General features: G+C 42.4%; 1 protein-coding gene across 2 annotated transcripts in view; it reads right to left on the bottom strand.

The window, feature by feature from the left end:
• Window positions 1-12,366, bottom strand: part of LOC144499568 (talin-1) — a 278,973-nt gene that overhangs the window by 60,888 nt on the left and 205,719 nt on the right. For both annotated transcript variants that reach the window (XM_078221680.1, XM_078221690.1), the window contains 4 exons: window positions 10,102-10,241; window positions 8,539-8,632; window positions 4,219-4,308; window positions 539-661 (listed from right to left, as the gene is read on the bottom strand). In XM_078221680.1, coding sequence (XP_078077806.1) covers window positions 539-661; window positions 4,219-4,308; window positions 8,539-8,632; window positions 10,102-10,241 — 447 coding nt within the window. The remainder of the gene's footprint in view (window positions 1-538; window positions 662-4,218; window positions 4,309-8,538; window positions 8,633-10,101; window positions 10,242-12,366) is intronic.

The raw sequence follows: 12,366 nt of genomic DNA, 5'->3' as shown, positions 1-12,366 counted from the left end.
TACAACAGGTTGTGAAAGTAGCCCAATCCATCACGCAAACCAGCCTCCCATCCACTAACTCTATCTACACTTCCCGCTGCCTCAGCAAGGCAGCCAGCATAATTAAAGACCCCACGCACCCTGGACATTCTCTCTTCCACCTTCTTCCGTCGGGAAAATGATACATAAGTCTGAGGTCACGTACCGACTGACTCAAGAACAGATGCTTCCCTGCTGCCATCAGACTTTTGAATGGACCTACCTTGCATTAAGTTGATCTTTCTCTACACCCTAGCTATGACTGTAACACTACATTCTGCACTCTCTCGTTTCCTTCTCTATCAACGGTATGCTTTGTCTTTATAGTGCGCAAGAAACAATACTTTTCACTTTATGCTAATATGTCTGACAATAATAAATCAAATCAAAAGACTGGCCAAGTGTGGATTTTCTTTCCTCACACCCGTAACGCAGTATCACATGGAAAAGCAGCATGCTAATTATCGCTGGTGCCAAACGTTTGGTTAAGTGAAAGGAAGGGCACAACAAAAGTCTTTACCTGAGCAGCTGCTTCTGTAAGTCCACACAAAGCCTTGGAACCAGAGCTTACTGAATCACCAAAGGCTGGTAAGTCACTGTTCTTAGCATTGTGAGAGATTCCTGTCATTGCCTCTCCAAGAACCTAAAGAAAATGAAAGAGAAAGACTTGCATTCATATCGTGCCTTTCATGACCACCAGGTATCTCAAAGCACTTTACAGCAAATGAACTAATTGTTGAAGTGTGATCAATGTTGCAGTGTAGGAAATGCAGTAGTTTATTTGGTCACAGCAAAACCCCCACAAACACAATGTGACAATAGCCAGACAATCTCTGTTGTTACGTTGATTGAAGGACTGATATTGATTAGAACACCAGGGATAACTCCCCTGCTCTTCTACAAATTACTGCCAGAGGATTTTTTTACATTCGCCTGAGCAGATGGAGCCTCATTTTAAAACTTCATCTGACAGACTGCACCCATGACAATGCAGCGCTCCTTCAGTACTGCACCAAAGCGTCAGCCTTGAATTTGGTTCTCAGGTCCTGGATTGTGACTCAAACATGGAACCTTGTGATTCAGAAGAGAACCCGCTATCAACCGAGCCGTGACTGAACATAAATGGACAATGTGCTAAAATGTCTACATTTCATAAGATAGATTATAGAGAAAAGCATCTGACAGAAAATGTGCCTTTTGCCCTCAATACAAAAGTAGACGGGAACACAAGTTTTAACATTTCATTGTGTACCATTTAACATTGAGTGAAACTGCTCTAAGATTAATCTTTCTTAAATTCCTTCAGGCAACAATTGCAAAAGCCAGGAAGATCTGCAAAGAACAAAGAAAATTACAGCCCAGGAACAGGCTCTTCGGTCCTCCAAGCCTGCATTGAACATGCTGCCCGTCTGAATTAAAACCCCCCTACCCTTCCGGGGACCATATCCCTCTAGTCCCATCCTATTCATGTTCATGGTCCCAGGAGGTTTTGCCGGATTCCCGCAGCACCCCTTCCCATAGCAGCAGCCGCCGCCACAGCAGCAACAACAGCTCTCTGCCCAGCCACCACAGCCCCAGCAACAGGCCTACCCCCAGCAGCAAGGCTACAGCCAGCAGCAGTCCTTCCTGCAACAACAGGCCTTTGCCCAGCAGCATAATGGAGCTGGTTCTGGTGCTTTTGGACAGCCCAAAGCGATGCCGCGAATGATGGGTCCATTGATACAAGGAGGTGGAGCGTCCAGCAACCTGTTCATGACTGGTAACCCTTCTGGACAGTTTGCAGCAGGAAGCACATCGACCAACCCTTTCTTATAGTGACCTGCAAGACTTCCAGCATGAGGCTCTTCCAAAAACAGCAACATAGGGGAGTCTACCTCCCCTATAGCCAGTGAGGATACAAAGATTTCTCTCAAGGCCCCAAAAATTTCCTCCCTTGCCTCTCAGTATTTTGGGATATATCCCATCAGGCCCCGGGAACTTGTCTAGCTTAATGTTTCTCAAGAACCCCAATACCTCCTCCTTTTTGAATTCAACATGGCCCAAATGATCTACACACCTTTCCCCAGACTCATCATCAACCAAGTCCTTCTCTTTGGTGAATGCTGACACAAAGTACTCATTTAATACCTCGCCCATTTCCTCCGGCTCAACGCAAAGAGTCCCTTCCCTATCCTCGAGTGGGCCAACCCTTTCCGTGGCTACCCTCTTGTTCTTAATGTATAATAAGCCTTGGGATTTTCCTTAATCCTGCTGGCCAATGAATTTTCGTGACCCCTTTTAGCCCGCCTGACCCCTTGCTTAAGTTTCTTTCGACTTTCCTTGCATTCCACACTTGCTTCGTGTGCTCCCATCCTTGACAAATGCTTCCTTTTTCTTTTTGACTAGGCTCACAATATCTCTCATTATCCAAGGTTCCCAAAACTTGCCAAACTTATCCTTCATCCTTACAGGAACATGCCAGTCCTGAATTCCTATCAACTTGCACTTGAAGTCCTCCCACATGCCAGATGTTGATTTGCCCTCAAACATCTGCCTCCCAATCTACATTCTTCAGTTCCTGCCTAATATTGTTGTAATTAGCCTTCCCCCAATTTAGCACCTTAACTTGAGGACTACACTTATCTTTATCCATCAGTACCTTAAAGCTTATTGAATTGTGGTCACTGTTCCCAAACTGCTCCCCTACTGAAACATCGACCAACTGGCTGGGCGCATTCCCCAATACCAGGTCCAGTATGGCCCATTCCCTAGTTGGATTATCTACATACTCTTTCAAGAAGCCCTCCTGGATGCTCCTTACAAACTCTGCCCTTCCATATCCCTCGCATAAGTCAGTCCCAGTCAATATAGGGGGAAGTTAAAATCACAACAACCTTGTTACTTTTACACCTTGCCAAAATCTGCCTATATATCTGTTCCTCTATCTCCCGCTGGCTGCTTGGAGGCCTATAGTAAACTCCCAACATTGTGACGGCACCCTTCATATTCCTGAGCTCTACCCATATTGCCTCGCTCTATGAGCCCTCCGAGGTGTCCTCCCGCAGTACAACTGTGATACAGTGCTAGGCAGATCTTATTTGTAGTAGTCTTCAGTTCTGGGCACTGTCTCTTTGTCAGGCTATTCTGAATTTAGAAGGAATACACCAATGATTCACAAGATAGCTGGAACGAAGAGACTTAGTTATGATGTGAGACTGGGTAAATTTGGGATGCAATTCTTGGGATGAAATGAAACGAAGACACTATTTACTTGTTTAGGCGGACCTAAAAGATCCCATTTTACAGGCTGAAGAGGAGTAAATAGTTTTCTTTGCATGTCACGGCTAACATTTTTGCATCAAATTCCATTATAACAACCAGCCATTTATTAAATTCCTTGTGTGTGTCTCCTGGCTGTGCACTGATTGACTGTCATGTATCAGTGACTATGTATCTCTTGGTTGTGAAGCCTTTTGGCTTATCCTGAGGATATGAAAGGTGTCCTGTGAGGAAAGTGTTTTTTTCTTCTGGATTGAGATGGTTTCAGTGAGACGGTTGAACTGACGGGAGGAAATCAACAAGGAAGGCTGGAGAATGCGGAACAGAATATTTTAATCTACAAGTTAGAGGAAGGCTGTTAATTGAATTCAGGAAAAATCTCAACACAGAATGTTGTAGGAATATGAAATAGGCTATTCCGTAGGTCACAGATACAGAATCATTTGTGTTTAAAAGAGTGATGATTAGTTAAACCTTGAGGAACGTGAAGAGCTGGAGGTAAACTGGGATTAAGGAGAAAGGTGCCAATGACAACAAAACGACAGAGCAGCCTCAAAAATAGCCCATCTGCTGCCATGCAATTCTGCATACTTCAGAATGTCTAACCTTGATTTGCTTAATATAAATCTAATGAACACAGCAAAGAACATGTAGACTCCAATAGTTAAAGCGCTCTACAAAAATATGATTGATGTGACAAGAACATCTTCAAAGAATTGGGCAAAATAGAGAAGTTGAATTGCACAGCACAAGGCATCAATATAAAGTGTGCCATTAACCTAAAGAAAATAAACTTCCATATTTTCTTAGTAACATATCTTTAAGCACACATTCCTGATTTAAACAGAAACAAGACTGTCTGCCAAACAAAAAGGCAAAAGATCCAGGTTGAATTGTTCAGTAATGAATGGTTGTTCTTCACAGAGCAAAAAACATAGATACCTTGGAATTTTCCATCACACTGTCAATGCAATCAAAGTAAGACAAGTCATTGACGGCCTCAGTGGGATTGTCAAGCATTCCTTGGACAGTCTGTAAGAAAAGCACATTTCAGGTTTACACGATATTCCATGGGAAAAGGAACCCAGCAAATACATAGTAGTTTAGCTAACTGCAACACAACAGTTCTATATCATGGCTACTATACATTATTCATGTTAATCACTTCTGCAGTTCTCACTATGCAAATCATCATGTTGAAAAGATTGGTCATGATGTGGAGATTCTGGCGTTGGACTGGGGTGGGCACAGTAAGGCGTCTCACAACACCAGGTTAAACTCCAACAGGTTTATTTGGCAGCACGAAAAGATAGGTGTGAATTGAATTTGATCTTACTGACATTTCTAAAATATACAAATGTGTTTTTAAATAAGTCACGACGGCTGGGACAGAGGGAGCAGTGCTTCCCACTGCTTTGAGAGCATAAGAAAGCAACAGCATAATGTACATTTAGTACAAACAAATCATGTGACTGAACTATAAGCTGGTTTTATACCGAGACTGTCAGGTTAGTACTAAAGTCTACGATGCACACAAGCTCATGCAGTCAACTGAAGACCAGTAGCTAAAACTTTCTGGAATTCTACAGCTGAGGAACATACGAATTAGGAGGAGGAGGCCACTCGGCCCCTCAAGCCTGCTCCATCATTCAATAAGATCATGGCTGATACACAGCCTGCAGCTGTGGAGAGTCAATTTATTTTTAAACCTGGTTTTTCTTCAGGTTACAACTAATTGTGTGAAATCAGTGCAGCTTTCACCAGTCCCAATATTAAACAAAACTGTAAATTTCGCAGTCAGAGCCTACTATCACAAGGCACTTCTTCCCGTGCCCAAATAAGAACTTTATTACTCAGCAAGAAAGTTGGCAGGTCTCAATCTCCTTCGACTGCCAAAAGGAGTGTTTTTGGCAATATCTACTGATTAGTAATGGTTTTTATTTGGTAGCAATTGAATTTTTAAAAAAATAGTCTGGTAATTAAGTGAAAATGTGAATTTATTTTGTCATCCAAAATATTGAACAAAAGCATCTATCCAACTTTCAAAAGTTATACATGTAAAAGGGACAATACAGCATGGATACTAAATTGGATAAAGGGATGGAAAGCAGAGAGAAGTGGTGACATGTTCTTTTTCAGACTGGAGGCAAGTATACAGAGGTGTTCCCCAGGGATTGGTTTTCAGGCAGCTGCTCCTGTTACTGTATATGAAATGATCTGATACTCTGCTACAAGGCAAAGTTTCCAAGTTTGCTGATAATGGAAAACTCTCAGGCTCAGGGGAATGGCGAAAGGAATTTAGAACATAAAGGGTCACTCTCTTTATGGAGAATAGGAGGTTAGAAACCCTGCAGCGCAGGAGGCGGCCATTCAGTCCACCGAGTCTGCACCGACAACATTCCCACCCAGGCCTTATCCCCGTAACTCCACATATTTACCCTGCTAATCCTTCTAACCTACGCATCCAGGGACACCAAGGGTCAATTTAGCCTGGCCAATCCACCTAACCCGCACATCTTTGGACTATGGGAGGAAACCGGAGCACCCGGAGGAAACCCACGCAGGCACGGGGAGAATGTGCAAACTCCACACAGACAGTGACCCAAGCCGGGAATTGAACCTGGGTCCGTGGAGCTGTGAGGCAGCTGTGCTAACCACTGTGCCACCATGGGTTGGCCATTTAGAACCAAGATGAGGAGAAGTTTCTTCACTCAAAGGGTTGAGACACCTTGGAATTCTCCAAATTCTCCACCCCACAATGTTGGGGATGCTAGCCATTGAGCAACTTCAAGACAGAGGTTGATAATTTTTTTGGGTATTAAAGCAATTGAGGGATAGGGATTAGCCCAGGAATGCCAAGGTGAGATACGATGAGGTCCTGTTGAATGATGAAGCAAATTCAAAACATCAAATGGCTGACTTCAGCTCCCTTTTCCCATGGCCTTATGTCACAGACTAAAGGAGGGCTGATGAAAAGGGCAGACACGGGGCAGATGAGATTTCACACAGATATTTTGATATCTCTGAGAATATGGAGGGGAGGCAGTAAAAATTAAGTGATGCCATTTTCAAAGGGTATACAGGACCAGGGGTGCACCTACACTCTGAAGGTGGCAGGACAAATTGAGAAATGTTAAAGTAGTCCATGATGATCCTAGGTTTTCTAAACAGAGGCCAAGAGTACAAAAAGGAAGGAAGTTTGGCATTCTACAAAATTGAAATTAATTTATCAGCGACCGAGAGGTTGTTCAGCAGTAATTCTGACTTAAAGTTTTAGTCAAAGTAGTCTTACATTAACACTGCAATGAAGTTACTGTGAAAATCCCCTGTAAATTACAGCTGTTAAAAATCCATTTACAGCTCATTCATCAAAACTAAACTGTTTTAAGTGTGTTTTGCCACGGGTCTAATAGTGTGAAAAGTGGTAGTCTGCATTAATTGAAGTAATTTTTAAGATTTCCATCATCAAGAGCTTTAAAAGCGCACTGAGACCAGCATGGAATCACAGACAGAAAACTTCACATTTCCGTGTTTAATGGCACTAATTCAGACATCCAAAGTTGCTGACAGCAATAACCTGGTGAATGCTCACAGCTTCATTGTCATTGTAACTGAAAGATTCAGGCTACCTTTCCCTATTCTGAGCACCACAATTTGGATAGAGGCTTCCCAGGGGGTGCAGATGAGATTCACTAGGTCGGGCACCATGGACGAAGTGGTGAGATGGGAGAAGTTGATTGTCCTCCTTACAGCAGATTCCAAACAGACATGGAAGATCATGGACAACATTGGCATGCTTAAATGAAGAGAACCTGTTTCCAGTGGCAGAAAGTTTGGTAACCAGAGGAAAGGATCTCGACACATAAAACACAGGAAATTTCTGGCACAGAGAGGGGCCACCAATTTTGAATCAATGCCAATTTAAAATGTGAACTTTGTTCCATTCTCTAGAGTGGGGGGAGCCGGGGTGTGGAGAAGATGGTGGCATCGTGGCAATATCTCGATTAGTAAATGCTCTGGGCATATGGATTCAAATCCCACCTTGCCAGTTGTTGGAATTCAATTAATAAAGTTGGAATTGAAAGCTAGCCTCAGTAATGACGACCACAACAATCATTGTCGTTTGTTGCAAAAAAAACCATCTGGTTCACAAATATCCTTTCGGGAAAGAAATCCACCAACGTTGCCTGGTCTGGCCTACATGTGACTCCAAGCCCTCAATGTGGTTGACTCTTGCCCTCGGTCCAAAAGGAAATTAAGGATGGGCAGCAAACACTGGCCTCGCCAGCGACGCTCACATCCAATGAAAGAGTAACAGGAAGGATGCTGCCTGGATCCGATTATTTGCAGCATCTACTATTTTTGTTTCACACTTCCAATCTTTAGCATTTTGCTTTTAAATATCAATCCTGCTCCAGTTGAGATTCCACTAAATGCCTACAATATTAAAAATCACATGTCTGCATTTACTTCCATCACCACTTCTCATTATAAATTTCTAAGTTCACACTTGCAACGGGAACTGGCCCCTTAAACCTCTCACGTTGCAATTTCACCCTCCTGCCAGCGCCAGAGTTTTGCAACTCAACTCCTCGGTTTGGACTGCATCAAATCCCTTCATCATTTTAAACACTGAGTTTAGACAGTTGAAGGAAGATTTGTCCACGCCAAATTTTTTGCCCTCAGAATTAAACCCTGGACATCCTTCTGGCAAATTTGCCCTTTCAAAAATTGAATATAGGGCGTGATCAAGGCTCTCAACAACCGAAGCACCATTTCCTCCTTTCTGAATTCCAATCGCAGTTTGTGAACATGAAGGCCAGAAGTCTGATTTTACTTTTTTTTCAATGTGTGCTTTACAGGAACTTAATATAAAGACCTTTTGTTTCTGCTGATTATATGTCCATTTGAGATCTGGCTGCTCCACAGATTTAGGTAAATTTAAGTCCAGCTGTTGGAAGTATTTACTTCCTGACCACAATAAGACAGCATCATCCATCATTTGGCAATTGCTGTAATCATGCCCCAAACTCCCGACAGGGTATAGCCGGTGCGTACAAGCCGTCAAAAGGGCCTCAAAAGAGTCTCGAGTGAAACAACGATTCACTTGGTGCTACTTCAATATCACTTGAATATTTAATGATAATTTAAGAAACAATTATGCAGAAATTGCAGCTTTAAACAGAAATGAGATCCTTCAAAGATCTTTACAAGTTTAATTCAGGAGAACAGGAAGGAGAATGGCAGAAGTTTGTTACCTACCTCGAGCTCACGAAGAGCATTATCACACTCCTTCTGTCCAGGAGCTTGCCGTGTGCACATGGTAATCAGCTGATTGATGCTTTCAGTCACAGCACTACATCACATGAGGAAACATGCAAAATACACATATTCACTACATTGTGTATACAATTCATATTGAAGCTACATTAAAAACACAGATGTGTTGCACCTTTTGCAAAGTGTACTCTGACCTGTATGAGCTGGATTTTAAATTTCTACTTGCCTATATTTTATGATATATGGATGAATCCATTTTGATAAGAACATAAGAACTAGGAGCAGGAGTAGGCCATCTGGCCTCTCGAGCCTGCTCCGCCATTCAATATGATCATGGCTGATCTTTTTGTGGACTCAGCTCCACTTACCCGCCCGCTCACCATAACCCTTAATTCCCTTATTGTTCAGAAATTTATCTATCCTTGTGCATTGTCCTAATGCAGAAGAATTAAACCCTACTACCCCAATTAATTCTAACTTTACACAAAACTAACTTCCTTCGCTATAATTAAAATACTAAAATCAATCAGAATTATTTGTTGCGTGTTTTCGATTTTCTGATTCACGTCAGTCAAGTTTTTATTGAAGGTATCAACTGATTCCAAATCAGCAGCTTTCTTGAGCAGCATGATGGGGTCTTCAGGAAAGAACTTGGAACACGGTGTTTGCTTTAGGCAAAATATTCACAAAGAATAGGAGGTCGCAAAGGTCTGAACTATGGTTTGGCAAGATGCAAAGGTTTTGCCTCTTTGATAGCAATGACTACGTAGAGGCACTCACAGCAATGTTCTGTTTTGCGTTATATTAGAAAGCTGCTCAATTTAATAACTCTACTTTACTCCTAAAGGAACAAACTGTACCTTTTTTCTGAAACCAGTTTCCCTGAATACAAATGACAATTGCCATGCAAACTGCTTTGCATTTCCAGCAGCTTCTATTTTCTTTTCTAACTTTTGTAGTTTGTGCATGATCCGCTTTGACAGTTCCATGGCTCACTCACAACCGTTACTGTGTGGGATTCATGGCAAACAACATTGGGTTGCTGAAATTTGGCCATGTAAGGAAGCAAAAGACAAGGTATATGTAATTACTCATGTCATGCCTGGCATGGCTCCTGCTCTGTCCAAGACTGCAAGAAACTACAAAGGATCGTGAACGAAGCCCAGTCCATCACTCAAACCAGCCTCCCACCCATTGACACTGTCTACACTTCTCACTGCCTAATTAAGGACACCATGCAGCCCGGACATTCTCTCTTCCACCTTCTTCCGTTGGGAAAAAGAAACAAAAATCTGAGGTCTCGCACCAACCGGCTCAAGAACAGCTTCTTCCCTGCTGCCATCAGACTTTTGAATGGACCTACCTCGCATTAAGTTGATCTTTCTCTACACCCTAGCTATGACTGTAACACTACATTCTGCACTCTCATTTCCTTCTCTATGAAGAATATGCTTTGTCTGTATAGCGCACAAGAAACAATACTTTTCACTGTATGTTAATACATGTGACAATAATAAATCAAATCAAACCAAACATCATGCTTACCGTGCAGCTGCAGCAAGTTGATTCTTGATGTTGGGAGCTGTTGGGTCAGCAGAGAGCGCTTTAGCTGCCAGTAACAGTTTGCTTGATGCCATCGAAATACTCTTCAGGTTTCCAATCACCTGAGCCTTGTCTTCTTTATCCTGTGGAGGTACAAAGATTTAAAATGACAACTAAAACTAAAATTCTGTGTAGATCTACGTGCTGTGTTTCAACTAACGATTAAAGAAAATTTGAACAGATTCCAGGTGACATTTACAATTTTGCTCGCTTGTCGGTGTTGTACCCTTTCCCGCTAAAGCCCTGATTCAGGTATTGGTCACTATCAAATAGCTTGGTGAGTTGCCATTAATCACACGAATGCTATCATATTAATGGACACCTCATCCCTCCACATAGTGTCTCTTCACAGGAGGGGCCAGATGGGGCTGGGGGAAATGGGAAGTGATGGAAGTCTCAGTTGGGTACAGATCTGTTCTCACCTGACATTCACCCGTGCTCACATGCATAGGCCTCAACGAACAGCAGCAGGAATCTCGGTTGATTTTCTGCTGCATTGTTACCAAGGCTATGGTCAACTAATGCATCAAACTGGAGACTGAATCTGGAACTTTGCGGGTCTGTCCTGATTAGGCTCAATTTCCAAAGGTAGTCATAATGTGGAGATGCCGGCATTGGACTGGGGTAAACACAGTAAGAGTTTTAACAACACTAGGTTAAAGTCCAACTGGTTTATTTGGTAGCAAATGCCATTAGCTTTTGGAGCGCTGCTCCTTCGTCAGATGGAGAAGTCCATCTGACGAAGGGGCAGCTCTCCGAAAGCTAATGGCATTTGCTACCGAATAAACCTGTTGGACTTTAACCTGGTGTTGTTAAAACTCTTACTCAATTTCCGAACACAGAGGGTGAAATACAGGCCAACATAATATGTGGAGTTATTGGGTTTGACACCAGTAACTACCCCAAAAACTCATTAAATTTTCAAAAGGATGGATACAAGGTGTAAAGAACCAATTGAAACTTGAATTTTAAAAAAAATTAATGGCTGGCAAAGAAAAAAACAAGAACCGTAAACACAAAATCACTGAAATAAAAATAAGTGAAGGGGAATGAGAAGGAATGTTTTCGCATTGGGGATATTAGAATGTTTTTCCAAAAAGTGGTTTTTCAGACTGACATCAATGAAAAAGGAATTTGTACCTGTATGTGAAAATGGAAAATATGGAAAGTTACTTGGGAAAGGTAGTTTAAAATAAAGCTAAAATTTATTTATTTATTAGTGTCACAAGTGGGCTTACATTAACACTGCAATGAAGTTACTGTGAAAATCCCCTAGCTGCCACTCTCCGGCACCTGTTCAGATACACAGAGAGAATTTAGCATGGCCAATGCACCTAACCAGCACGTCTTTCAGGGAGGAAACCGGAGGAAACCCATGCAGACACGGGGAGAATGAGCAGACTCCGCGCAGGTAGTGACCCACGCCAAAAATCAAACTCAGATCCCTGACACAGAGACAGCAGTGCTAATCACTGTGCCACCGTGCTGCCCTATATAGATAGTGAGTTGAAAAGCTAGCACCAGCAAAACCATCCAGTTATGTCATTCTGAGCTGTCATATCCAAGATTGTAAATAGAAAATCTCTGAAGCTCCTGAAAGCGACCAAAATGAGATGAGTCAAAATTCCCCCAATCCCTTAGTAAATGTTGGGCCATCTAATGACCCTGCATTTTAAATTAGGAGTGAAATGCTGTTTGTTAGACTTGACCTTATTGACACATTGTCTAATTACAAGGCTCAATTTATCAAACTGTATCGTACATAAGTTTAGTGATGGAAAGTCTTAATTTGTATGTATGATTGGAATGTTATGATGCCTTTAAGCTGGCATCGCCAAGTATAAAATACTGTAAGGTAGCTTCACAGAAGTGAACTGAGTTTGTAGTTGTGACATGTTGCATTTGGGCTTCAGTGATTCTGTCATTAGCAGCAAACAGAAGTCAAAACAGGGACTGATTGGCTGAAAAGAATGGCCTGAGGGCTAGAACTGTAACAAAAGGGTACAAGGTGGATGTGTGGTGAACCATCGTTGGTTCACCACTGGGGTTTGTTACCATGTTACTGTTGGGCTAGGGTGTTATTACTGTGGGGGTTGTACTATGTTGTTGGGTTAGGGTGTTTACCTGTTATAAGTGTTACCATGGCACATTGCAGTGGGGTCCCGCCTCCGGTGGCAGGGTATAAGACCCCCTGCTCCGGCAGGACCC

The sequence above is a fragment of the Mustelus asterias genome, chromosome 1 (assembly GCF_964213995.1).
Source record: "Mustelus asterias chromosome 1, sMusAst1.hap1.1, whole genome shotgun sequence".
NCBI classification, from domain to species: domain Eukaryota; kingdom Metazoa; phylum Chordata; class Chondrichthyes; order Carcharhiniformes; family Triakidae; genus Mustelus; species Mustelus asterias.
Note: the sequence above shows the minus strand (reverse complement) of the source record. Positions and strands in the feature narration are given on the sequence as shown.